General features: G+C 54.2%; 7 protein-coding genes across 7 annotated transcripts; 3 read left to right on the forward strand and 4 right to left on the reverse strand.

Annotated features, from left to right (window-relative positions):
* Positions 1 to 5,535: 5,535 nt before the first annotated feature.
* Positions 5,536 to 6,076, reverse strand: CONPUDRAFT_151555 (uncharacterized protein; the record flags this gene model as incomplete). The annotated part of the gene is made up of 2 exons (XM_007768022.1): positions 5,536 to 5,829; positions 5,912 to 6,076. The coding sequence occupies 2 exons, from the start codon at positions 6,074 to 6,076 to the stop codon at positions 5,536 to 5,538; spliced, it is 459 nt and encodes a 152-aa protein (XP_007766212.1).
* A 1,196-nt stretch (positions 6,077 to 7,272) lies between these two features.
* Positions 7,273 to 8,679, reverse strand: CONPUDRAFT_151556 (uncharacterized protein; the record flags this gene model as incomplete). The annotated part of the gene is made up of 4 exons (XM_007768023.1): positions 7,273 to 7,332; positions 7,407 to 8,498; positions 8,576 to 8,602; positions 8,653 to 8,679. 4 exons carry the CDS (start codon positions 8,677 to 8,679, stop codon positions 7,273 to 7,275), a joined length of 1,206 nt encoding a protein of 401 aa, XP_007766213.1.
* Positions 8,680 to 10,011: 1,332 nt separating this feature from the next.
* Positions 10,012 to 13,151, forward strand: CONPUDRAFT_49943 (uncharacterized protein; the record flags this gene model as incomplete). The annotated part of the gene is made up of 8 exons (XM_007767080.1): positions 10,012 to 10,808; positions 10,853 to 11,030; positions 11,064 to 11,289; positions 11,338 to 11,520; positions 11,571 to 11,716; positions 11,767 to 12,400; positions 12,450 to 12,864; positions 12,914 to 13,151. 8 exons carry the CDS (start codon positions 10,012 to 10,014, stop codon positions 13,149 to 13,151), a joined length of 2,817 nt encoding a protein of 938 aa, XP_007765270.1.
* A 72-nt stretch (positions 13,152 to 13,223) lies between these two features.
* CONPUDRAFT_120523 (uncharacterized protein) lies at positions 13,224 to 13,965 on the reverse strand (the record flags this gene model as incomplete). The annotated part of the gene is made up of 2 exons (XM_007768024.1): positions 13,780 to 13,965; positions 13,224 to 13,724 (listed from the first exon to the last, which is right to left on the reverse strand). Exons 1-2 carry the CDS (start codon positions 13,930 to 13,932, stop codon positions 13,224 to 13,226), a joined length of 654 nt encoding a protein of 217 aa, XP_007766214.1. The 5' UTR covers positions 13,933 to 13,965.
* A 2,267-nt stretch (positions 13,966 to 16,232) lies between these two features.
* On the forward strand, positions 16,233 to 17,627 carry CONPUDRAFT_71284 (uncharacterized protein; the record flags this gene model as incomplete). The annotated part of the gene is made up of 6 exons (XM_007767257.1): positions 16,233 to 16,345; positions 16,499 to 16,549; positions 16,829 to 16,875; positions 17,033 to 17,162; positions 17,329 to 17,444; positions 17,503 to 17,627. 6 exons carry the CDS (start codon positions 16,233 to 16,235, stop codon positions 17,625 to 17,627), a joined length of 582 nt encoding a protein of 193 aa, XP_007765447.1.
* A 486-nt stretch (positions 17,628 to 18,113) lies between these two features.
* On the forward strand, positions 18,114 to 20,606 carry CONPUDRAFT_80818 (uncharacterized protein). The gene is made up of 5 exons (XM_007767336.1): positions 18,114 to 18,566; positions 18,692 to 19,097; positions 19,153 to 19,599; positions 19,669 to 20,018; positions 20,077 to 20,606. The coding sequence occupies exons 1-5, from the start codon at positions 18,235 to 18,237 to the stop codon at positions 20,198 to 20,200; spliced, it is 1,659 nt and encodes a 552-aa protein (XP_007765526.1). The 5' UTR covers positions 18,114 to 18,234; the 3' UTR covers positions 20,201 to 20,606.
* Positions 20,607 to 20,712: 106 nt separating this feature from the next.
* On the reverse strand, positions 20,713 to 22,007 carry CONPUDRAFT_120527 (glutathione S-transferase C-terminal-like protein). The gene is made up of 4 exons (XM_007768025.1): positions 21,668 to 22,007; positions 21,503 to 21,610; positions 20,930 to 21,448; positions 20,713 to 20,872 (listed from the first exon to the last, which is right to left on the reverse strand). Exons 1-4 carry the CDS (start codon positions 21,725 to 21,727, stop codon positions 20,834 to 20,836), a joined length of 726 nt encoding a protein of 241 aa, XP_007766215.1. The 5' UTR covers positions 21,728 to 22,007; the 3' UTR covers positions 20,713 to 20,833.
* Between the last annotated feature and the right edge of the window lie 1,364 nt (positions 22,008 to 23,371).

A 23,371-nucleotide genomic window follows, 5' to 3' on the forward strand; every position in this document is an offset into this window, starting at 1 on the left:
CGCGACGTTGTCTGCTGATGGGATGTCGAGAAGACGAATGGTATTGTCCTCGACACGCTCGCGTATGAAATGGTAGCGAACATCGATGTGTTTAGTGGCGGCGAAGTTGTACGGGTCTTCAGCAATGTGAACGGCGGAGCGATTGTCGCACCAGATGTGTGTGGGACCAGAGCGAGGGAGGCCTAGGCCGGCGAGAAGGTTCCGGATCCACATAACCTCCTTGACTGCGCCATTGGCGGCGACGTATTCGGCTTCGCAAGTAGAGCCTGTGACGATAGGTTGTTTGCGAGAGGACCAAGTGACGCAGCCGCCGCCGAGAGTCGTGCAGTAGCCAGTGACGGAGCGTCTAGTGTCAGGACATGCGGCATAGTTAGAATCCGACCATGCAGAGAGCTCAAAAGTGCCGAAGCCGCCAAGTGTGAGCGACAAGTCCCGTGTGCCGCGCAGATAGCGTAAAACGCGTTTGGCGACAGCCCAGTGCTCGTGGCTGTAAGCATCGAGGTATTGGCTGAGCCACTGAACAGTGTAGGCGATATCGGGTCTGGTACCGACAGCGAGGTAGTTGAGGGAACCAACTAGTGATCGGTAGGGGAGCTTGCGAACTTCAGCGAGAATAGACGGATCCATAAGGGAGTGTGGAGTGCGACAAATCTTCGACACAATGTCGGACTCCATGGGAGTGTCGACAGGATTAGCATGCATCATGTTGAACTGTGCAAGAACCTTATCTATGAGAGCCGTCTGAGACAGGGAGACAGTGCGACGAGCACGATCGCGTTGGATACCCAAACCAACGCAGAACTTGATAGGCCCCAGCTCGGATATCTCCCATAGCGTCTTCATCTTGGCTTTGAGACGGTCGATGTCGGCTTGGGTCTTGCCGGCAACGCCGAAATCGTCAACATGAACAGCGAGAGCAGTGAACGAAGAGCCCTCACGTCGGTAATAGACGCAGTGTTCGCAAGAGAGACGCGTATACCCCCATTCCGTCAAGGCCTTGTGTAAGGTCTTGTTCCAGACACGCCCCCCCTGCTTTAAACCGTAGAGACCCTTGCATACCTGCCAAACCATGCCCTCGGAGTTGGGTTCTTCGTAACCTTTTGGCTGGTACATGTAGCAATATTCTTCGGGGTCGAGATCGCCATACAGGTAAGCAGTTTTGACGTCTATCTGCTCACATTCAAGGTCAAAGGCAGCGGCAAGGTTGAGTAGGATGCAGAAGGACTCAAGACGGGCAGTGGGCGAAGTGGTGTTGGTGTAGTTGTGGCCGTAGATAGCTTCAAAACCACGGCAAACCCAGCGCGCTTTGAATCTGTCCGGTATGCCAAGCTCGTCCATCTTGAGCTTGAATACCGCTTTCCCACTCATGATGGTCTTGTTGGCTGGCACTGATGACTCGGGGACGAGCTTGTAGACACCTCGGGCCCGAATGCTCGCGAATTCGTCGACCAGCGCGCCATCCCACTGTGGTCCGAATTCGGACGCAAGCGCCTCCTTGATGGTAAGAGGGTCGCGATAGCTGGAGTCCACTTTGATAGCGGGGAAGGCGAGCGCAGAGAAATTGGCGTGAATATCACCTAGCACGCGGTCGAAGCGCTGTCGCCAGTCCAGGTGGCTGACTTCGGCGATTTTCTCGGAAGGTTTAGGCACGCGAGAAGAGCGACGAAGTGGAGGTGAAGCTGTAGGTGAAGGCGACGCGAGAGATGGGGGTGGCACAGGTACGGAAGGTTCGGGATCAGGAGCAGATGAAGATGAAGGAGAAACAGAAGATGGGCGGCTCACGAAACGTTCATCGTCATGCGATTCGATGAAAGAGACGTGGTACGACGTTAGAATACGCCCTGTCGCCTTGTGATAACATCTGTATGCCTTCGAGTCAGCTGCATACCCGACAAGCACGCACTCTACCGAGCGCGCCTGAATCTTAGGATTATGTGGCTGGGCTAAGACAAACGCCCTGGAGCCGATCTCCCGAAGATTGGAGAGGTCAGGCTTGCGGTCGTGCCATAGCTCGTAAGGCGTCTTGTCTCGAACTGCTCGGCAGGGCGTTCGCACTGCAAGGTAAGTCGCAGTGGAGATGAACTCGTCCCAATACCGAGGAGGCAAGCCACACGCAATGCGCATGGCCCGAGCGCGTCCCATGACAGTGCGATGGTAACGTTCTACTAGGCCGTTCTGAGCTGACGTATACGGTGCTGTGAACTGGACCTGTGTTCCCCTCGTAGCAAGCCACTCTCGAAGATCGGTGCGTTTGAGTTCACCGTTGTCAAAACAGAAAATGCCGATGGTCAAACCGGTTTCCAGAGACACAGCGCGTTCCCAGTCGCGCAGTGCCGAGAAGGCGTCAGCCTTGGAACGTAGCGGAATGGACCAAGAAAAGCGGCTATAATCGTCGACAATATTCATAATGTACAAGTGGCCGCGAGAGGATGGACTACCCGAGTTATCCATCAAGTCTACATGCACTCGCCCTAGCCTCCTAGTAGCCCTGGCGCCCTCACAAACTTTGGGCACACTCGAACGCGTCTGCTTCCCCAGAATACAGTGTTCGCATTTCGGTGGCAGTTCGGAGAGGTCGATAGACAAGCCAGTTGCCATGCGACCGCGTACCAGATCAACAACGGACTGGTAGCTGGCGTGACCTAGACGACGGTGCCAGGTCAGCAAGGAGGGGACCCGAGAGGCAAGGAAAACGTGCAGAGCAAGAGGGCGCGATCCCAGGAGACGGTAGAGGTTTGTGCATGTGAGTGAGCCGCGCATGACTATGGCACCGCTAGGATTGCGGATGAAACAGTTGGCATCGTCAAAGGTAGACCTGAACTTGGACGAGCGAGCGAGCGAAGAGACAGAGACGAGACGAACAGAGGCAGCTGGGATGTATAGAGCATTGTCTAAATCAACGTGCAGTCCTTTGCCAAAGGAGAGACGGATGGTGCCAATGCCCTCAGCGTGAATCACCGTCCCCCCGACGCCATGGACGACACGTGGGGTGATACGCGTGAGCTGGTAGAAGTCCGAGGCGTCACTGGAGATGTGTGCCGATGCTCCAGAGTCCAGATAGAACGGCACAACGTCGGGGTCAACGACGGTGGGCGTGCGCTGGTTCGGAGCAGAACACGCAATGAGGGCAGTTGGAGAAGGGGGCGACAACGAAGACCAGTCGACGGACGCACGCAGCTCTTCGGAGTTGAGGAAGTACGATTGATGTTCCTGGACGTTCGCGTCGACGTCAACAGCGGCGAGCTGTTCGTCGGTGAGCAAGTCCTCGGCAATGACCCCCGAAGACTGGTCGTCGACGTCAGGCATAAAGCTCTGGGAGACGTTGTCGAAGAAGTAGAGCCTGCGAGGGGACGCTTGCGCCCGAGTGGAAGAGGGCACAAACGTGTGGGGGCGACGTGGATCAGGCGCTTCGGGGCGACGACCCTCGAGAGCGCCGCCGGGCTGCCAACAGCGGTCTGTGGGATGTCGACCACCACAAGTCCGACAAGGTGGTAGTGGCCGGTTTCCCGGCATGCGAGCAGCCAAGGCTGTGTCAGGATCTCGACGATCAACGTCAAGGGCGCTCTGCTCCGTCTCAATGCGACAGAGGATGCGGGTCAGTGCAGTGGAAAAATCAGCATGGGACCCGGCATCGGAGAGGAGCGTCGCGACATCGTTCTTGATGTGCCCAAAGTCGCGCGTCAAGGCGTTCATGAGAGTGATCGCCATGAGCTTCTCCTCGGAGAGCGGTCCCATCAGCAAGAGAGAGTGACAAGTCTCTCGGATCCACTTGACAGTAGAGTCAAGGCGATCGCTCCGTGCAAAGAAGGTGCTGAAGAGCTTCTGCCAAAGCTCGACCTCCATGAGTGGAGCAAGCTTCTCGTGGCGATCCTTGAGGATCGCGTAAGCTGACATGCATGTAGCCTCCGTAGCAATGTACTGGCGCTCCTCGGGCGCGAGCTTCTCCATGAGTAAGCCAAAAATAGCATTGTTGAGCTGGCCCCAAGCAACAGCGTCGTCGTACGACGAGGAGTCATCGGGGACGGGATAGAGACCGTCGAAGAAACCGTCTAGATTGTGCATGCGCAGAAAGTTCTGGAACGCAACGCTAAACTGGAGCCAATTCCCTTTTGCACGATCGAGTACCGGGATAGCAGCAGCGTGATGCAGCTCGATCTTGGCGTTCGAAAGTTTCCCCGGACGCGGCGGCAGAAGGTACGCTCGAGGACCAACGCCACGGGGCAGCACTCCCAGAGGAGCAGAAACAGCAGGTGCGGGCGCTCCTGCTGGGGCAGGAGCGGGCACAGGCGCGGCAGCAGCACATGCCCCTGCTGGGGCAGGAGCGGGCGCTGGCGCGGCGGCAGCAAACGCCCCTGCTGGGGCAGGAGCGCGAGCAGGTGCCGGTGTGGGCGCAGGCGCTGGAGCGGGCGCGGCAAAGAAGGCCGGCGCATGAGCGGGCGCGGGTGCGGGCGCAGTAGTGTATTGTGGAGCCGGTGGAAGGGTAGGCTGTTGGTATGCAAAGGCGGAATAAGGCAAGGAATACGGGAAGGCATACTGCGCGTAGGGAAAGAATGGCTGCTGCGGAAATTGCTGATCGGAGAAAGAAGGCTGCTGGGGAAGGGGCTGCTGTGGAGCCTGAGGGAAGGAATGCTGTTCGAGGAGAGGTTGAGTGAAGGAATGCTGGGCGAGGAGAGGCTGCTGAGAGGGCGGAGACTGAGGCTGCTGAGGGAGCGGAGAAAGCGAGGGAGCAAGAGTGTCAACGGGAGCGTGGAGCTGTTGACGAGAATCGACACGACGAAGGCGTATATGGCCCTGAGAAACGGAGGGGGCAATTGAGTCAGAGAGATGGGGAGGCGCCTGACGTGTCTGGCGAGAGCATCGAGGAAGAGAATCGCGAGGCAAATTCTGATAACGCCGAGGCGGGGAGACTGGGGGCGGAGTGCCCTCGGAGTCTTCGGAGCCCGCGTCAGCGGTGCGGTATGAGCTACGGGAGGAAGGACGGCGGATATGGATGTGACGAGAGAGACTGCTGGGGAGTTGTCCCTGAGGAGGACGAGAGGAAGAAGAGCTAGGGCGATGAATAGAACGTAAAGGCAAATACGGGCTGCTGTTATAAACAGACGTCAAATCCATGGATGAGCCGCTGGGAGAGGTACCACGACCTCGACGAGAAGACATGAAGAAAACAACAAGAACACGAGAAGTATCCTGCGGGTCAGGCAGGGACTCTAGCACCGGGTCTGGGTCAAAAGAAACGCAGGGCGCTCATAACCTGTTAGAACTATGATATGTCAGACCTCACTCGGTGTGGTGCATAACGAGTATATTCTGTACCTATGATATGTCAGACTAGGTACAGAGCAATGTAAGCATCGTGGTCATGTATCGTAGAGAGAACGTGCTTACCCTCACTCGGTGTGGTGCATAACGAGTGAGGGAAGAGAGACGAGGAACGCTGGTTCGAGTATACCTCACCAGCATTCCATGCCAGACGCTTCGGACAGTGCTTCTGTCGGCAGCACTAACCGTGATGCGGTGGACGCGAACTATCGCATCCTAACAGCTTGGATGTCGAACGATGGAATAGGGACCAGACGTGATGAGACGATGGTTCTTCTTCAAGGCGACGTTGAACACGAAATGCTTCCCGAGTGTGCGAAAGCAAAGCAGGCGTAGCTGACTGCCTGCGAGGGCAAGCAGCGCGCCCGTGATGAAGAGTGCGTTGGGAATAGCCGACGGGAGGGCTGCTCCGCGGTTGAGCGTGGAGACCCTACCCGACGGGAACAAATGAGGATGCTCGCTTGCGATTATAGTAACGGCCTCCGCGACCGCTACTACAACGATCAAAGCCTGTAAGATCAGCATAAGTACAACGACTTGCCGCTTTGTCCTCCAGCGAATAGTACTGGTAGGAAGAACATCAGACACTTACCCTAGTGATAAAAGGTGCTACGCGCTCTGCGACCAGCTCCAGGAGGTCGAGATTGAAGGATGTGTACGGGATTCTCTCCCCTTTCTTCGAGACACCTGGAGGCGTCAAGCACGCCTCGACTGAGAGGGAGGACGAGATAAGAAGGATGCTTTTGACCAATGCCATTGAATGGGAATACGAAAGCGCACCGGGCTCATACATTCTCATTTTATACAACTTTCCAAGGCGCAAAAGCCATCGTGACCTAGGAACCAAAGAAGAAGACAGGTAGCACGCCCATGTATACACGTACCGCATTATGAGGCCCACATCATAGTCCATCGACACTTTTGACGTGAGCTATGTATTGAACTCGATTCAAGACTTCGCACAATAGCTCCATTAAGGCGCATTCGCTGACATGTTAAAGCATATTTTCTGGCCTATCGAGAGCTTATCATCCAAGAGCGGAACTGAAAATGCCCAAGAGATGCATCTAGTTACTCTCATTGGACAAATACTGATGATCAAGCTCCGTGATGCTGGGATTTGAGGTGGCACTTATAGGGTCAGTTACTTCTTGACTCGCTGATCTTCACTAATTTCCCGCTCGATATCAGAAGCACATGTGCGCCGACATCATAAAGATACCGTCTATTTCCTCGATCAGTTCACGGAGTGGGAGGCAGTGACTGAATGTGCCAAGGCTAATCCAATCGCACTTACACAAAGTCAAAGCAGCAACTACTAGCATTATTAAATGTGTGAGACCAACTCATGACTCTCCTGAAGTTTCGAGACTCTTCTTGGGGCGGTCCTCTAAGTCAGGTATGAACCGGCAACTAATTATCTTCGCTCAGCAATTCATTCTAAGGGACGGGGAGAAGACAGAAGGCTGGGCCTTAATAGCCTTGAAGTTATACAAACTCTACTTAGTCGTTCTCGGTGATCCCCGGAAACGTGCGAGGTAGCTCCTCAGCGCTGTCAGCGCTTCAGCTTCGAAATGCGGGCTCGCATGTTGGACTGAGCTTTGTAGGTAGAAAGATAGATCGGGTGGGAAAAGGCTAGGGCTTCCTATGGCCATTCTTACAAACACTTTACATATCTATCTCTATGCGTCTCGGTCCAACAAGCTCGCATAGATTACCTATCGAGTTCCGTGACAGACATCTGCTGTGGAACGTTAGGCATGTGTGATATGCTTGAAAATGACAACGGCGTACAAGGAAACGGTCTAGGGGATCCATGTGGGATTCAATGGCGCATACCAACTCTCGTAAAGCCTCGATGATACGGTGTTCTCGTAGGTGTAAAAGTCAATGGAAACGTCCGGGAATGCTCTGATCAGGTTTTGGACCAATCCAGCCAACTGACGCCGTGCTTCATCTATCGTGTTGGTTCTCCATTCCAGTCCTATACGGCGTAAAGTACACTGTGAACGCCTGCAGAACGTCGCTAGTAGCGCTAGCCAGGCATCGACTGCATGAGGGGACCTATACTCGACCAGGTCCCTTACCGATTCGTCGTGAAGTATGAGCTCGGAAAGGGAGGGGAAGGTCGCGAGCGCAAATAATGATCCGAGAGTGGAAAGCTCGTAGGCTGTGTCAGGGCCGTTGGTGCATGCTATGGACAGCGTCTTGAGGGTCGGGTGGGAGAAAGCGACGTTTGGCGGTGTCAGCTCCAAGCCTGGTATCTCCATGTACAAGTGTTCGAGGCGGGGAAAGCTCTGAACCAGCCTGGTAATATCCACTTCGAATTGAGAGTCGTCCTCCCTGGCCCCGACGAGCATGATTAACGTGGTAAGATGATAACATCGTACAGAGGAGAACCAGTCAGAAAGCATCGTGCGCGATGTATATGAAACGTGCATTGAGAGGTGGGTGAGAAGAGGATAAGGGGAAACGTCAAAGGAGTTCAAGCCGCTTGTCATCGTCATCAACCGCCTCAGGTTCTTCATCGCAGCAAACATCGGTTTGTATGTCGAGAAGACCACGGAGCCAACGTCAAGACCCCAGCAAGACTCTAACCTTTCAACGAATGAAGTGTCGTTGCAAGGGATGGGTATAGAGTTGGCCTTGGGGGCGAACCTGAGACCTTCCATGTTAACAGTGCTAACGAGGTAGAAGGGTGCGGGTGATCCTCGCGACAGAAGCTCCAGTTCGCTTTCGTACAGGTCGATTGAGTCCATGACATCAGAGCTATAGATCTTGACGGGTACGCGGATACGCACAACTTCCCAAAGGCTTGGAGTAGCAAGTGCGACGCTTCTCCAATGGCGACACACTTGAGCGACATTCAGAGCTGGCCCTCGGCCGCGAAGACCATCTAAGATGGCGCCTCGCCGTATCTGATGCGGCACAGACAGCTGGAAGATCTCTGCCATGATCTCCACTGGGAGGCGCCAAAGGGCCGATACGAACCGAGAGTGATCAGCTCGTGACTGTACCAGATGCACTTTGCACGACGTCAACATGGCAACGGCAGCGTCAAGGGTGCAAATCAAAGCCGATAGGTCCTCAACAATCTTGAAAACTGTGCCAATGTCCGCCAATGATGCGGATCCATTCGTGTTGCCGTAACTAGAATATGGAGAGTCTGCCGCTTTTTGCTGCGCCCGCCCATACACGTCAGCATCAATGTCACAGGAGATAGGCCAATCCAATGGGGGCTGGAGAGGCTGCTTACCAAAGCTTCGGTGACGGCATGAGGAAGCTGGTTTTGTAAGGCATGAGAGAGACTGAGCAATGGCAAGCTAGGCTTACGATGTTCACCAGCTGTTGAAGGGCCATGTCGTGTTTTGGTTGTGAGCCCATTCGAGACATGCGAAAAAGAGAAGCGACAACGGGAAACTCCGACTACCTCTTTAAACTCCGTTACTGGAACCCGCACTGCGGACAAACGACGATGTTATCTGAGACGAAATCAAGAAAAAGAGGCGGCGAGATGAAAGCCTTTGCTTCCAAGTTTTCTACCCTTTTATGACACAGGAAAAGGCTTTCTTTTAGCCAACATCTCGCACTGCAGACTCCTAACCAGTCCGTCAGACGGTCCGCTGACCCGGCTGAATTGCCTTATTTGTAACAAGTTACAAGGTCAGTGTCTGACGGACTGGCAACAAATGTCGCGGCTCAGATTTTCCCATCCGCCAAATGCCCCTCAAATCGCCACCATTTGGCGTATGGGAAAATTTTAGCCGAACAAGTGTTGCCAGTCGGTCAGACAACTGACCTTGTAACTTGTTACAAATAAGGCAACTCCGGTGCCGGGTCACCAAAATGTCTGACCGACTGGGTAGGAGTCTGCTCGCGCTGGTAAAAAGATGGGTTACCAAATTTGGCACAGACCTTCCAAATGTGGACAAACTAACATCCAATCTCCGCCCCAAAATACAAACCCTGAGGCGAAATTTTAACTTTTCGATGGCTTTTCTTAGCACAGCGTAAAAGCAAAGAATCTGCTGTGTGAAAAAGTTGGCGTATTGTAGAATATCCTAAGAATATTCTAATAATATGGAATGTAAAATATAGACGAGCGATGATCAGTACTATTGTTAGAATAGTTTGATCGGGCCGGCGGCTCGCTGGCGCGTGCGTGATCGACGCGCGATCGACTGGACTTAGGACTAATTATTGCTTTGGGCCTCCCTGCCCTCTCCGTCGATCGCGCTCTCGAGGCCGACGTCGAGCTCTACGACGCGCATATAGCTAGCTTGCTACCCATTCTTCCTCGCTCCTTCCACGATGCCCCGCAAGCGCCCCCTCAAAATCGTCTCTAGCACAAGCAAACCGAAGTCCAAACCAAAAGCAAGAGCTCTTCGACGCCTCAAATGTCAATGTGCACGATGCTCGGCGACTCTCTCCGGATTCGTCTTCCACACTGCGAGCGAGATCGAGCGACACAAGAAAAAGTACCCGAAGATCAAGACGCTCCCGGATCCTCAGGCAGCCTCTCAGCGGTCCCCGTCCTCACCTCCCGTGTCTATGCGGGAGGAACCTTCAGGCGATTTCGAGCTCGTAGGCCGGCAGCAAGTCTACGACGACATGAACTACTATTATGGCGACGGCTACAACGACTACGATGGTTATGAAAGCTCTGGACAGCGCTCCATGCCGCCCTCTCGCATGCCGACTCCTCCCTTGGTGCTTGATCAGGTCTACCGGCGTGTCGAGCTTGATGCACGCGTACACAGCGATCTAGCTGGACCGGACGACGACGACGATGCGCCTGAGCCCTACGAACCGCCTACCCTGGTACCGAGAGCGTTCAAAGAGAAGCCCGAGATTCGGCACGCATACCTCAGGGCGGTTTTGGAGAACGTCTTCAACAAGGTTCCGGTGCTCAACGCGTCTAAGCTCCTTTCGTTCATGCTAGATAATCTATCTATTGTGGCTCCTCTACCGATCTATCCCAAGCCCGTCAAGACCCTTCAAAGTGCCAAACGACGTCTCGGGATCGACGCTGACCAGTACATCATCAAATACGCTGTTTGTCCGGACTGCTGGAAGCACTACCACCCGAATGATCTTATGGCTCTGGAGTCCCCTATATGCACTGTCACCGGCTGCTCTGGCAACGTCTATGTCGACACAGTCAACGCGAGGGGCAAACACATTCGCAAGCCCATCAAAGCCCATCCCCAAGTGTCCCTCATTGCCTCGTTGCGTCGCATGTTCATGCGACCCGGGTTTGCACACATGATCAGGGACAGTCGAGCTGACGTATCTAATAGAAACGACGATAGTGGTTTCATCATGCGAGACATGCACGACGGTGCGCTTTGGCACCAACTCGACACCCATACAGTCCGCGAAGTTGGCGAACGCGGCCATGTTCGCGATCGCCCCGAAGACGGCCGCGATACTGCACCAAAACTCACATCACACCGATATGGGCTGCATCTGACATGCAACGTTGATTGGTATGGCTCATGCACACACGGTCGTCGCTAACATTTCGATTTAGGATGGGGATACTCGAAAATCGGCCGCATTCAACCGGTGCTATGTACATCGCCATCAACGATCTCCCGCGCGACCAACGATTCTTACAAGTCAACACAATCTGCCTGAGTGTCATGCCTGGACCCAAGGAGCCGGACTCACGTCAAATTAGCCATTGCATGGAGCCAATGGCAAAGGAGGTCGGGCTCCTTCGAAATGGTACGTTGTGACAGCTTATCAATTTAACTCACGGATGCTATCAGTTATTAGGTGTTGATATGGATGTGCACGGCGAGGATGAGCAGGCCAGCATTTATGCGGACTGTGCATGTCTCGATTGCGACATGCCCGCATCCCACAAGTGTAATGGGACTTCGAGTCACTCTAGCGACATGCATCCATGCCTCTACTGTGAGGCAAATATCCTCGACATCGACAAACCATCAGGCTATGACCACAGTAAGTCGTCCCATTAACTCATTTTCGCTGACATGTCACTCTCCACAGCGTCCAACCTCAAAGATGATTTCAAGCTTCTACGACATGCTTACCGTTCACGCAACGCTACCGAAGCTCGACAGGCCCAGATACTTGAAGACCATGGCAAACGGTTTGTTGTCCTCGATCTGATCCCAGGCTGGCTTCCTAAGACCAAGACGGCACCAGACTTCATGCACGCTGTCTTCCTAGGTAAGTGGCTTATCAGCTCACTGTTTGCTGGTCGTTTCTAATGCATAAAGGTATTATTCCCCATTTATATGACGTCGTCATCTTTGGCGGATATGTGATGACTGGCGTTGGCGGTGCAAACTCGGCCAAGGCTCGGTTCGAGTCACTCATTAATTCAATATCATGGCCAAGTCATATCACCAGACTTCCCAAGAACGTGCGTATCACAGTTTCTTCTTCTTCTTTCAATTTCATTTGCTCTTACAGCTCGGTGAAAATCATTCACTGAAGAAGGCCGACGAATGGCGTCGCCTGATCGCCATCACCCCAGTCTTGCTCTGGTGGACTTGGCGTGATGAAGACGATGTCATCCCTCACTCGGAACCAGTCCTGCCGCCCAACACAACCGCGCCGTCGTTCTCTCGTAACCGACAACAGCTATACGACGCAATCTTGCTCCTCTGCGCCGCCGTACGAATCCTCTCTTCTCGAGAGATCTCCATGGATCAAGCTCGAATCGGCCAGTCATTCCTCGCACAGTACTGCGAGCGCTTCATTGCTCTTGGTATCCCCCTCCGCCCTAACCATCATGTTGCCATGCACACTGCTGATGTCATTCGGCTGTTTGGTCCCGTGTACGCATGGTGGCTCTTCGCGTTTGAGCGCTTCAACGGTATGCTCGAGCGCGTCAAGCACAACGGCCACGATGGTGGGGAGATGGAGCTCACGCTCATGCGAGCATGGGTCCAGGGTCATCTAATCTATGAGTACCTAATCTCTCTGCCGCCCGGTGCTCACAAACTCGAACGAGACGCGCTCGACGAGATCATCAAGACTCAGGCACGCAATCGGGGAGCTATGATGACTGAAATTGCCATCTATCAAAGTGAGGCAGCTGAAGGTAATTTTATTTCTACGGTGCCATGTCACACTAATGCCCACTTGTTTAGATAATGTCCGTTTACCCAGTCGAGCCGCCAAGTTTGTGAACTTGCGCGCAGAACAGTCAAACACCTCGCCAGACCTCTACCGCCTGCTACTCGGATACTGCAGGCGGTTATGGCCTGATCTCAAGCTTGCCAGTGATCGTAGCTGCCGCCCTGACACGACACCCTTCGTGTCACATCGTGTCGCGCGTGCTCTGAGCTATGTGCGCAAGGATGGCATCCGTTATGGTTCCACCACAAATCGACGGACGCAGGCCGACGCTTTTGCATTTATCAATGACAGCGATTCTGTTCGCGTCCCGGTACGTATCCACTCGCTGTATTCGGTTGTCGTGGGCGATAAACAGCCGCACGTTTGCGCTGTCATTGAGCGTCTCGTTTCGGATGAGAACATACCGGCCCTCCCTTGGGGAATGTTGTAAGTCCTCACTCGTGATCTTGTGTTGCTGACTAGCTCAATCACATAGTTCGACCATGCTTGGGATCTACGTCTGCTATGCAGACGTCTTCCGTCCCTTTGAGGTCATCCCAGTGTCGAGCATTCAGTGCTCGATTGGCCTTATCCCCATCACACTTTGCAGCTGCCCACGGCCATTGTGGGCTGCCGTTTCATTCGACCATGTAAGTCTTTTATCGTACTTCAATTACAGTTGTCTACTGATGGAACAAAAGGCTGGCACGGAGCCAGAAGAATTTTTTGAGTAGACGAACACACCAGCATCCTCATCGCGATCAAGGGATCACAAGAACATCAAGACTTGCATACCTCCCCTCCCATCACTCATCATTCAATTGGACCACCTGCGCACGCGGTTTCGACGGCCCTGCGATAGCGCCCTCGTCTACACCCTCTTTTTCCTTCCCTTTCGCCCTCGCCATCTTCGGTTTTGCTGCCTTCGGTTTTGCTGTCGTTGCCTTCACGAGTTTCACACTCGCCTTCGCCTTCCCTTTCCCCTCTTTGGGTGTTGCACTCACCCTGGCGCGCTTTTTCTGGCCCTTCTCTTCCTTCACCTTCCTCTTCTTCGCAATCAACTCCTCTGGATCCTCGTCATTGCCCCACTCCTTCCCGTTCTCCGTGATTCTATTAGGTCGGTCCCACTTCTTGTTATCCTCCTCCTCCAGCCAATCGACTTTGATCTGCCACCTGCGGGCCCGGACGCTGGGATCAATAATATAAGGTATAGGTACCTCAGTCTCCTCCCCACGAAGGCGCTTGACATATCTGATGCTTGGCTCAGGGTCTTCGACCGCATCAACCGCCATCAAAAACTCGTGATGCTGCAGGTACGTATCCATCAGTGTATCTCTAATTGCATAGCATGAACTGACGCACCTCATCACTCCGAAACTTCGGTCGTCGTGATCGATAATACCCCTTCCACTTCCCTTCTTCGTCCACGGAATCCTCGTCATCCGACATGAGCTGGTACTGAAGCCCTTTGTCATATCGTGCGTCACTCCATCTTCCTCCCTCAGGCTTCGGCATAACCTCTCTTTTTCTGTCGCGTACCTCTTTTTTCTAGGTGACAGCTATCAGCAATAAATCATAGAGGTACGTGAACATGCCTTACTCCTTTCTGACGAGCCTGAAGCATGGAGGACGACAGCGTCCTTTCCGACTTGTTCTCAGCCTTGACAGCCCGAGCCCCCGCACGCTTGGGCAACCTGACCTTGGGCCTTGACACGGAGATCTCGGAGGGCGGTGGGGATGATGGTGCGCGTGTACCATCAGTCTCGGCGCCAGTATCCATGGGCTCTGGAACAGCCTCGACCTCGCTGGATCGCTCGGCCTCGCGCAGCTTTTTTACGAGCGCGTGGAACTGGTCCATAACTCGGTTATCAAGCGACTCGTCACTAATGGTGGCGATGACTTTAGCAGCGGCAGGTGAGTACTTGGAACCCTTGTTCTTGATCCATCGAACGATCCGTTTGATGTTCTTGTGGTTGACGCCCTCGTCCCAGCTCTCTTCCCATCGAAACCGGAGAAGCTTACGGGCCTTCTTCTTTTTCTTCCCTCCCTCCTCTCCCTTCCCACTCCCCTCATCGCTGTCGCCCTCGCCCTCATCGTCGCCATCCGAGCCACTCTCGCTACTCGGATCAGAATCACTCGCACACGGCCAGTCCGCCTCGTCCTCCGGATAAGCGGGAAGGAATGGCGCGGTTAGTTTCGCAATGCCCATCTGCACCATGTACGCGCTCCGGGTAATAGCCTGGAGCAGACGACGGTAAGCCATTCATAATTCAGAGGTGAAGCTAGTAGACTAACCTTCATGTTAACATCCTTGTACGCCTCGACATCGGCCTGTCGTGCGCGTTCGGCGGCCTCGTCCCTCTGTTCTTCGTCACTATCCCCCTCCTCCCCACCGGCCGCTTTCTTACGCTCCAATTCCCTCTTCAAAACTTCCTCAAACCCTGCCTCTGCCTCGTCAATCTTCTCCCGGACTGCCTCCAACACCCCTTCCACCTGCGCGTCAAGATCACCCTTGAGCTCAGACAGCCCGTCCTGCAAGGCAGGTATTCCCTGGTTAATCACAGCATCAAGCCGTTTTTTGAGGTACGTTAGGTCGTTCTCCATTTTTGATACCCTCGCAACAATCGCTGACGACGATACTCCTATGCCGCTGCCTTTGCTACCAGCGCTTGCCGGAGGCCACACGCTGCTCGAACGTTGCGAGCTCGTAGTCGGCTTATCGAACTCGGCCATGCGGAACGGCAGCCCCGGTGTATTCAACGCGGCCAAGTACCCGCCGATCGGGGGCGGTTTGGGCTCGCTGGGGTCGACATGCGCGTTTTCGTCGGGCAGCAGAGAGTCAGCTGCAGAGACAGGCTGGTCCATTGCGAGGGTGGGGCTCGGAGGCGTCGTCGACGAGCCCGTGCATTCGCTCTCGCTTTATGATACTCATTGCTGTCCTTATTCACTTCTAACTACGTGAATTACATCGAATTTGCTTCTGTCTAAGTCCAGTGGAAGCCGGTGGGAGCAGCGCGAGCGTAGCTAGAAGCGTATTACAATAGGGATCCGAGCAAGGGAAAAAGAAGCTCTTATTGCAATCATATTTGCTAAGGGAGAACTTCGGCCGACATATTGCTTCGATATTGGTTGCAAAGTGTCGCATTCTCAAAGAATTTGCCTAGTGGAACATTGTAGTCGAATTTTGTGCTTATTTATGGTATATTCTGACATTTTCCCATGATTTTCCGCTGTCGCATTCCATGCCTTTACGCTGTGTAGAGAAAAGTTAACTGGAAAAGGCTTTCATCGCTCCGCCTTTTTCTTTCACTTTTGGTTGCGGGGGGATCGAAATTTGTCTGCAGTGCCGGGTGCGCCGACTTTGGCGGACTCTAAAGAACCCTTTAAGGTCCGTCGTAGGGTGCCCATTAACACTGCACTCTCTTATCACTCTTATGTTTCCTAGTGAGTTACGTACTACTACAACGCTTAAGGTACAACCCAACGTAAAGGTCACAAGCCATAACGTCAGCCGTTCTAACACCTGTATGCCCATCAAAGAGTTCAATATCTCGCGTACATCTGAGTTGCCATCATTTGGGAGAAGGTCAAGGAAGCGAGGCTAAAGAAGAGAGCGGTGACGCTTTGCAAGCTAATGAAGCATACGAGGGCCGGACAAAGACGGAGTTCTCCAAGCCGAGTACACTCCTGCGAACGAAACGGAGCAGTTATGAAAGATGAGATCTTGATGTCGTCGACAGGGTAAGCTCTGGCACAGACTAAGTACCTGGGATAAAGTCGTCCAGTACAATCCATGTTCATGGCTGGCCAGTCGCATGTCCCTTACACGGGTTGAATCAGATGAAGATGGACATGTAAAGGACTGGTGCCTCCTGAACGGGCGAGCATCGCTTCTCCCCACCACGAGCAGCGACCGCATACAAGCATGGTATCGAAGAACATCCATCAAATATCAGAGCGAGGACGCACTAGTGCTGAGATAGTTTACCCGGAGAGGCGCCCATCATTCAATACGGAACCTGCACAAAGAGATGTGAAGTATCCAGCGTTAGATGACTGCTGAATTCACTGACAAACTCAGGACAATGGAACGTACGACGGAGATCACGGCTGAGCCTAAGCACGGCCCGAGGTGAGACGTTGGACAAGACAGTACTCACAAGCGCGTCCATTAGACGCCGATAAACTCCCAGGCATGGTTCACTAGCACTGTGTTCGCGCTTCATGACGCCGTAGCTCCGTGTACCAACACTGTCTGACACCCCCTCTCGCCTCTGAAAAGAACGCAATTGTTATGGAAATGCCGGGGTTCAAAGACATGATTGTGACCCACGCCCTCACTATGCTCTAGGCTGGACACCATCCGATGAGGTCTGTTGTTCACGAGTCAGTGTCACAGTTACTTGCACAGTTACATCGCAGTGGCGGAGAGCCCCTTCTGCTCTACAAACAACGAAGGTGAGCGACTAGCCAACTCGTTATGAAAAGAGGGAGGCCAAATATGATTGAGTAAGGTCATGGCACATAGGTGAGACATCTTCGCGGAACTCGCTAGGCGCCTCCTCTTCCGCATCACCACCAGTTTTATGTGAGAAGTGCTCTTTCTTGCCCGCAGCGTCACAGAGCGCCGCTTTCTCCTCGAACGCGCGCGCGGCCTTAGCCTCGGCGAGGGTGAAGCTAGACGAAGAAGAGCCAGCAGACATAGGAGTCACTATCGTGCCAGACGCTCCAGTTTTCTCTGCGCAGTGTGTTGAGAGATCAGAAGGCCTATCCACGTAGGAATCGGAGCGCCCAGTAGCGCTGGCTTCAGACAGTCTCAAATACTGGGTGGCACGATTGCCTTGACACGAGCGTAGAAGGAGGGGAAGACAAAGCTGGACGAGTTTTTGCCACGCTGGGCGTTTACACCAGATGGTTCGTCAATGACATCCAGTACAAGCAGGCTGTGGAACGAGAGGATGCGCAGAAGAGTCCGACCGAAGATGCAGCGATGAATGTCGGCCGAGAAGATGAATCACATAGGGTTTGTCTGTTGTCGAGGAGGTGGTTGATTTGGCACGTATATTGCTTCATTTCGTTGTTTAGCACTCGAGGGACTTTGTTACAGTGAATTCAAGTTCGCGTGCGAGAAAGAAGACAAGCAAGGGCAGGCAAGGGCAGAATTCAATAGCTATCCATCCAATATGATAACTTGGACGGGGGTCTTCTGACTTGTATCCGACTGCGAACGCGAGATTACGTGGCAAGGAGCGAGGTCCAAGGGGTGGATAATTATATATAAGCTGAAGAGGAGAGGTCAAGATTGCGAGTCGACAGTTCCGCAGCACAGCGTGCCGTGATCGGATCGGAAGTTGTCACAACCAACGTGGTGCCTGTGCTCCACAGTGATAGACAGTGTTCGCACATGTGCATAAGGCCCGTCTGTTTTCATCTGTTTCCAAAACCCAATATTAGCGAGGAACTGAGCTCGAAAGGCGTCGCAGGCTAGCGTTGCGAAGATGAGAATATAAAGGTGACAGAAAGCCTCAAACATCGGGACCGCCAAGGACGGCGGGCAGTAGTGAACGGCGTCGGGCCCTGTGCCTGGGAACGACATGACGGGTGTCGGGGTCATTTCATTGCGCTGCCCTGGCCGCCAAGCAAACGGACATTTTCTTCTGCACACGCTCCTTTCTCCTCTTCCCCCTCGGCATACATTTCCTCCTCTCGTATCACACACTCGTTCACTTACATACTTGCTTGTCTTGCGCTGTGTTGCCGCTGTTTGATGCTCTGATCTACTCACAATCCACTTCCACGACCATGACCGTCTATGCAATGCGCTCACCACGTTTCATCCTCCTTGGCACAGTCCTCGCCGCACTCCTCTTCCTCGCCTTCATCCGCCGCGAACAGGCCTACAACGTCATCGTCGACTACACCGACCCCAACGACTGGCGAATACCCGACGCCGTCAATAATGTTCTTGGTTACGAGAACCTTGAGAGCAATAGCTCAAAGAGCACGGAAGACTTTACCAAGCCATACTCGCCACCATCACAAGAGGAGGTCAAAGTTATCGAGACGCCCAAATCCAAGCCTAAACAGGACGCGCTTCCTGGCTACTGTGACTACTGTGGGCCGGACGATAAGATCTGTCAGAAGTATGGGTACGTCGGCTTCTCTCTTTCTCTTCGGCCCATCACAAAATCCTATCTTTGATTACCGTCCCCTTGCAATGTCTCCTTTCATTTGGCTTGCCCCCCTTTTACTCCCCTGCTGACCCCACACTCAGCCCCTTCAACCTCGCCCGCTCACGCGCCTACGAAGGCCCCAACGCCCGCCTCAAGCGCGTCCTCGCTAAAGGCCGCTCAGGCAAGAAGCTCAAGATCGGTATGCTCGGCGGGAGCGTCACCAAGGGGCACTCGGTCAACCGCGACCAGAACTGGACGACGCGCTACGGCAAGTTCCTCACTGACGTCCTCGGCATCGACGTCGAGGTCGTCAACGGCGGCGTCGGCGCCACCGTCAGCGAGTACATGGAGACGTGCTTCCTCGAGCATATTCCCGAGGACGTCGACATTGTCGTGATCGAGCTCGCGATCAATGATCAGCGCCTCGAGCGCCTCGCGAAGGGGTACGATAATCTCATCCGGGGCATCTTTGAGCTCAAGAGCAAGCCCGCGATCATCAATCTCCAGGTGCGTCGCGCATGCACAGGTGCCCCTTCTATCTAACCAACCATTGGAACACCAGATCATGGCCCTCTCCTTCGCGACAATCACCATGGGCGGCGACCTGCACAGCGCCGTCGCGCAGTACTACGACACGCCGATCGTCTCCGTGCGCAACATGCTCCTCCCCTACGTCCTCTCCATGACCCAGGACGGGCGCGCGAGCGACGACGTCGTGAAGCACTGGTTCCACGTCCAGGGCGACGGCGTCGTCGACACGCGGCACATGAACTGGCGCGGGCACGAGCTCATGGCGGACTTGCTCGGCTCGTTCACCGCGCGCGTCGCGTGCGAGGGGGTGAGGGAGGAGAGAGCGCGCAAGGCGCTCGGCGAGGACGGGAAGAAGAGCGGGTGGCTGGGAGAGATGGATGCGGGCGAGCGGGACTGGGTCGCCGAGGGCCTGGTCGGGTTCGCGCCGGAGAAGGGGAGCTTTATCCCCGACTCGGAGACGGGCGAGTACGTTCCGCGGGTGCGTCGGCTTTCCTTCTCTCTCTCTCTCTGTGGGGTTCGGGGTGGCCGACGGGGGTTTTCCACATAGATATCCATGTTCGACAAATACGAACCGCACACCTCCCTCCTCGCGCCGAACCCATCGTGCATGACCATGTCCACGACGCGCCACCCGCTCGTCCCGGACCCGAAGCTCTCGCACGGCTGGGAGAAATGGTCGCACCCGCAGAACCCCGGCAAGCTCTTCCTCCGCGCGACCGCGCCCGGCGCCAAGGCCGTGTTCAGGCTACGCACGGCGGCCGTGGGGCGGCTGCGCGTGACGTATCTCCGGAGCATGGACTATGGGCTCGGCAGCGTGTGGTGTTGGCCGGATGGGCAGCGGGATAAGGGGACGCGGCTGGATGGGTATTGGGAGGTGAAGAATATTCACGTGTCGCAGTGCGTTTCTTTCCGTTTTCTTTTGGGCAGGGCTGATAGGTGCGTGGGTGGATGATAGGACCGCGACGATCACGGAGGACCTCGCGCCGGGCGAGCATACGCTCTCGTGCGAGCTTCTGAAGGAGACCAAGGACCCAGGCAAGGGCACGGATTTCAGGCTGCTCGCTGTCGACGGCGCGTAAGCGCGAGTGTGCGTATATGCGCCCTCTTCCATTGCGTCTGTTCCCGGTCTCGCGTTCCTCGGCCGCTGCTCGGCGTCTGCTTCATCTACCATCTACCACAAGAACATGATATACCCCGCAATCTCCCCCCTCCTTCGCATACAGGCACTTAGTGGACGCACGTCCGTCCGTCACAGTGCATGTCTAATCCGCCATCTCTCGGTCCTCCGTTACCGGCCCAGAGCCCGGTGCTCCGGGCCGGCCTCTTACAAACTTACTCTCGTGTTAAATCCAACATCGACTCCCCTTCCTACCAGTCGTTCGCGTGGTAATATCTCCCTTTCTACATAAAGGTCTGGAGTCACGGTGCAATAGGAATCGACGTCACCCTCTTAAGTCTGTTTCGATGTATTCTCGTATTGGTATATAAAGTAGATTAAATTGTTAGTTGTTTTTGCTTTTGTTTGGCTGTTCTTCGCCTGCTGGTGGCTTGAGAAGGTTTGGGTACGAAGGCATTAATGCATCTTGGGCATCTTGGGCGTGCACGGAGCTTGTGCTAGTGCTAAGTCAAGTATTGATGGCATTCTTACAAGGCTGTAACACAAATAGTACAACAGACGAAGATAATAAACAAGGACCGAAACTTCGCCACTATCAGGCGAGGAGCCTCCTCCATTCGCTGACGATGTGGTCCTGCAAGCTTCGTCAGCGGCCGTCTACTTATCCTTCACAGTACGAGACTCCGCTCACCTCGTCATAGGTCGCCTTGAAGCTCGGGCGCTCGAACAGGCGCACACCGTACGCTTTGAACCTCGCGAACTCTGGAGAATCCAGCGCGTCCTGGAGGAGTCTTTCCTCGCCCGCGGCGTACTTGCCAACACTGTATTTCCCCGGGAGCCTGACGCGCGCGACGAACGGCGCAGCCGCGATGTCGGCGATCGTGAACGTGTCGCCGACCGCCCACGTCCCGTTCCCGTTCTCATAGTATTCGGGGAGCAGCCTCTGCACGGCGCGCACGCCGTCGAGCACGGGCTCGTACGACGCGCCCTCCTTGAGGAAGCGCAGAAACGCGGGCACGAGCTGCGTGTTGACGGTGTCGATGAACATGCGGACCTTGGCGCGCGCGACGGGGTCCGCGGGGAGCAGGCCGGCGTGCGGGCGGAGGTCCGCGATGAATTCCATGATGATGGGCGATTCGGTGATGACGGTGGCGGAGGGTGAGGGATGGTCGCCGGGGACGTCGGGGCCGCCGTAGGTGATCGCGGGTATCTGTCCGAGTTGCTGCTTAGTGTTTTTTTTGGTGGTGTGAGCAGGGCGACTTACGAGGCCCTTTGGGTTGATCTTCTCGAGGTACCAGGCTGGCTTGGGTGCGGCGATTTGAATGGGGTATGTCTTGTAGCTCAGTTTCGCCTCTTCAAGGGCCATACACACCTGTACATCATCAGCTACCCGAGATTTTGAGCTGTAGCAGAAAAACTAGGGACTGACCCTGTGGACGTTGACGCTCATCTTGGAATAGTAGAGGGTGATCTGTTTGTCGGAGCTCATGTTGGCGAATTCGATGGTGGAGATGACGTCGCTGGCTGGGGTGTAACTGCAGAATGAGCCAGGGTGAGATGCCTACCATCGCGTTTTATACCCAGCAGAGGGTTGGCTGAGTCGGTAGCGACAACGCATCGTCACACAGAGATAGACGGTACCATAGCTCGTCGCTGGGACAGACTATAGTCGACCGAGGGCTGGGCCGAAGCGTTAGCTGGGTCAAGTACTGATGGCCAGCAGTTAAAACGCGTAGAGGACGTTTGCTGAGGACGTCGTGCTGAGTCACTTAGACAGTTGGTTTGAATGATGTGAGATCAAGTCGCGGTTTGACATAGTTTCCTGGTCCCACACTTGTCGATTGGCCTCGGGCTTGCCTCGGTGTCCCGCCAGCTGCTTACTGTGATCCCACGTCAGAATACACACCCACGTCAGGATGCACACTTCGCTTTCTAGCCCGTTTCCCGTGCAAAACTCTCAAAGTAAATTCATGACAATTATGTTTGGATCATATTCAATGTGCCATAACGTTTGTAGGGCCGGGTAACATCTGGATGACGAGCTACGAGTACTAGAAGGTGAAAAATGGGCTACTTTGAAAAAATTTAGAGCTTTATCAAACTTTACGCGCTCATACAGTTGCGCTATACAGCTTGAATAGGCCAAGGGTGCTAAGTACGCCTCTTGAGCTGACTTTAAGATACAATTGGGCATATCATAAGGGCAGGAACTCTCTATAACTTCAAATAGCTGAAGAACTCGCTCTAGGGATGTTATCACGCCCAATAGCCACCGTAACGCCGTTAGCGACACGCGATTAATGAACCCGTATTCCCTTTTTGGGGCTCGCCTAAGCCGCCTTCCTTCCCAATTTGGCGTGAACCACCGCCACCGGAAGCATTACAAGCCGTGCATTCTGACGAATAACGTCCAAATTCACCGATCCTTGAATCAAGAGGGATCCCGCAACTTTGACACTTCAGGGATTTTTTAGATGAGAGCTTATGTCCGGACGGGTTTCCAAACCTAAATTTAGCACGATTGCATGTCTCAAAAATATTCCAGGCATTTTAGAAATTTGGCCGTGTATTCTGACGTGGGATCACAGTACTCAGGCGGTGTGCCCAGAATGTGGGAAAGTCTGTGGTCGTGGGAAACTGTACCTTGGGCACAGCATTTGGTGGTGGGCAACGCCCACCAGCAAGCCGTGCATTCCCACGGACCCGGATTTGGGAGAATGCACTGAAATCGACGACACAGTGACTAGATCACCGGACGCATGAGCAGTGACTCTATTCTAGAGATGTGGAGTGACTAATGTGGATATTTCAAACATTTTGTTGGGACCGCGGAGTCTAGATATCAAGGAGAACCTAGTCAAATGAGCTGGTGCAGAAGCCCCCAGAATGTATTACAAAGAATGATAACTGTTAGGTCCCAACGATTTGTTCTTCTACATGAAAACCCTTAGTATCACCCTCGTGCCTGATGAAAATGAGAGCAGGCGACCTCATCTTGAAGTCTGTTGAAGTTGGTACTCCAAAAGCCCCTATCTTGCTGGAAAGCGTGTCGCGTGTCGCGACACGCGACGCGTCAGGGCCAAGCAGAACACGCAGCTGCAAGCAGAGCTCGTCATCGGCACCGTAGGAAGTG

This window comes from Coniophora puteana, assembly GCF_000271625.1.
Source record: "Coniophora puteana RWD-64-598 SS2 unplaced genomic scaffold CONPUscaffold_3, whole genome shotgun sequence".
NCBI classification, from domain to species: domain Eukaryota; kingdom Fungi; phylum Basidiomycota; class Agaricomycetes; order Boletales; family Coniophoraceae; genus Coniophora; species Coniophora puteana.